Consider the following 3,042-nt stretch of genomic DNA (forward strand, 5'->3'; position numbering starts at 1 on the left):
GATGGCAGGGGTAGGGGAACGGTTGGGCTGGGGGAGCTTAAAGGGCTTTGCCAACCCAAACCATTTGGGATTCTATGGAAAGCACGCGAAGCGTTAGGAGAAACTGGGGCGAAGCCACACACAAGGACCAAAAGCAGAGGGAGGGCTGGGAGGAAAAGCACTGAGGGGCCGCACGCTGTCGCGTCTGCAGTGCAACCTCCTCCCTCCTCAGCCCTCCCCACCAACTCTGCAGGTAGTATTCCCGTATCGCCTCATGTTCAGGCCCTTGAACCCCTTCCATTTTCCCTGGCAGCACCTTGATGCCGCACCCCAAGGCTTCTGCTTTTCCCTGGCGATGCTCCCAAGTCCTGCTGGCACCCACCCAACTTACCTGTGCCGGCTTCCATGGGGACTTGATCTTCTCCCAAAGCCACTTCCTTCTGGTCCATCTCTTCTGGTGTCTGTGGGGGCTCCTGGCCATCAGGGCCGCCTGCTTGTGGGGGCTCCTGGCTGTCTCGGACGCAGAGCTCTTCATCCCTCTCGATCCGGGACAGGACGTCAGGCTTGGACACAGCAGAGCCTGCTGACGGGGCAGAGGACAGGGTGTTTTATTTGGAACTGGCTGCCCTTCCGTTCTGTCGAACTCTCAGCGCGACCCTTCTCTCCCTCACCCCACAGCTCGCGGGCAGCACACACACACACAGATCTATTACCCCTGCTCTAACGAGGAAGCTGCTGTTGCTTTCTTGGCCCTGGGGCAGGATCCACCCTGGCGCGACCGCAGCTCAAGCACAGAGAAAATCCAAGTAACAGAACACGAACTCGAGTCTCAAAGGGGCGGGAGAGCCCCTGCCTACACACCTCTTTTCCCTCTCTTCCCGGGAGCACGGCACAAACCAAACCCCAAACCCACACCTGGGGCTCACACTGTTTCTGGGTCACGTTCCCCAAAGGACAGAGCCTGCCCTGCCCTGTGCCCCCTCCAGCGCTCACCCGGCCTCTCCTGGGGCTTCTTTAGCCCCCAGCCCCTCATCCCGCAGGGACGAGCTCTCGATCACAGCTCTGTCCGCACATTTCTTCTTCTCCATGGCTCTGTCGGGGTCTGCCTGTCCCTCTCCAGCACCTCCTTCCTTTCTTGCCCTGCCTTCGCATTCGCAATCGATTTTTCCAGCTCTCCCATGCCATGCCCCAAGGCACGACCGCTTCTGCTCACACTAGCAGGGCTGCTCCAGCCTCCTCCTCCTCCTCCTCCCACTGCGCCTTCCCAGATTCCTCACTTCCCACCATGTCGTCCCTCTCCCAAGGCAAGCAGGAGCAGCTCTGGAAGCCCTAGGGCTCACGTGTGCCATCAGGTGAAGAAGGATTGCCCAGCTACAGAGGAGGACTGGGAGGGATCACCAGCCCAGCCCCTCCTGACCCTCCTGTGGTTTTTTTCCACGGGATTCATCTGACCAAGCAGAAATGTCCCTCTTGGGAGAAAGCTTCAAGGCAGCGCTGTGGAGGTTTAGCCAATACGGTCACCAGACCCTGGGAGCCATTCATTTCCAGCAAAGACACGGCTGGGAGATCTCCTGACAGAGCTGAGAGAGGAACGGCCACCCCCTCCTGCCCCCACCCAACTCACCCGTGCCAGCTTCCATGGGGGCTTCGTCTTCTCCCAGAGCCTCTTCCATCTGGTCCATCTCTTCTGGCGCCTGTGAGGGCTCCTGACTTTCGCTGGTACGCGCCGGTGGGGGCTCCTGGGCACCTCGGACGCACGTCGGTGGGGGCTCCTGGGCACCTCGGATGCAGAGCTCCTCATCCCTCTCGATCTGGGACAGGACGTCAGGCTTGGACACAGCGTAGTCTGCTCGCGGGGCAGAGGACGGGGTGTGTCGTTAGGAACTGGCTATGGCTTCATTCTGTCCAACTCCCAAACATTTCCGAGCGACCCTTCTCTCCCTCACCCCCTGGCCAGCAGGCAGGGCAGACACAGAGAGACTGCCCGTGCTCCAGGCGGAGCATCTAAAATAGCAGAACATGAACTAAAATCCCATTTGAGTTCACATTTTCCTCCCGTTTCAACGCCAGCTCTGCTGAGCCATCATTCCGGAGCAGGGACAGAAACCTTTCCGCTCCGTAGGGATGCCCGTGTCGCATGGCCCACGAGAGGGACGGGTTGGTTCCATTTCTACAAGATATTGTTGAGAAAAGCGAAGCCTCAGCTTCAGCATCTGCAGAGGGCAGCAGGTTACTGAGCACACCCGAGAAACCACTTTCAGGGGTGGGGGGGGAGCTCTTACAGCCCAAATCATCCCAGAAGACACCCGGTGCCCTTGGAAAGACGGCGCAGGATTAGGTTAGGTCTTCACTGAGGTACATAGCAACGTCCCTGTCCCTTCCATGGGAGCTAAATAGGAAAAACCTGAGGTGCAATTCTCAAACTGCACCCAGACAATCCCTGACCTCTGCTGCAGGATCCCGGCGCTTCCCTGACCCCGGGATCACTTACGCAGTCACCAGGATGAGCTTCTCGCGTGGGTATTTTTTATAATCAACACTGCTTGTGCCACATCGCTACTGCTGCTTCCTACAGACCTCTCTCACGCTGTTCATCGCTTTACAAGCGGAGAGGAGGGAAACGCCTGGGTCTGGCTGCCCAGGAGGGGTCCCGCCAGCTGCAGGCGTCCGGCCCCACCGAACCAGGTCCCCGGCTGGGCTGTGACCCAGCCTACCCGTGAGCACAGCTCATCCCATGGCGTGAACCCTGTGACTTACCCAGGGAGATCAGCGTCTCGTAGTTCCCCCTCATCACAGCCCTGTACAGGTCCTTCTGCCAGCGCTCCAGTCTCTCCCACTCCTGCTCGTTGAAGTACACCGAAATGTCATTGAACGTCACTGGCACCTGGAACAGCAAGGGTTATGCACTTGGTGACTTCTGATGCGACGAAGCAAGGGAACCACGCGCGTGCAGGCGAGTGCTCGGCTGTGGTCGCCGGAGCTGAGGGCAGGCACAGAGCAAAGCGTGCCGGGCCAGATCGGGGCTTGCGAGCGGCAAGTCCAGGACTCGCAGGTGCTCAGCCG

The 3,042-nt window shown here is 59.4% G+C and overlaps 1 protein-coding gene across 1 annotated transcript in view; it reads right to left on the bottom strand.

The window, feature by feature from the left end:
- Positions 1–3,042, bottom strand: part of LOC104123767 (zinc finger protein 777-like) — a gene marked incomplete at its 3' end in the record, with an annotated part of 12,743 nt that overhangs the window by 3,329 nt on the left and 6,372 nt on the right. Inside the window, exons 2-4 of the mRNA XM_035891648.1 lie at positions 2,737–2,863; positions 1,604–1,825; positions 371–559 (exon numbers count right to left, since the gene is read on the bottom strand). Of these exons, the coding sequence (XP_035747541.1) occupies positions 371–559; positions 1,604–1,825; positions 2,737–2,863 (538 nt within the window). The remainder of the gene's footprint in view (positions 1–370; positions 560–1,603; positions 1,826–2,736; positions 2,864–3,042) is intronic.

The sequence above is a fragment of the Egretta garzetta genome, unplaced genomic scaffold (genome assembly GCF_000687185.1).
Source record: "Egretta garzetta isolate BGI_Z169 unplaced genomic scaffold, ASM68718v1 scaffold853, whole genome shotgun sequence".
Classification (NCBI taxonomy): Eukaryota; Metazoa; Chordata; class Aves; order Pelecaniformes; family Ardeidae; genus Egretta; species Egretta garzetta.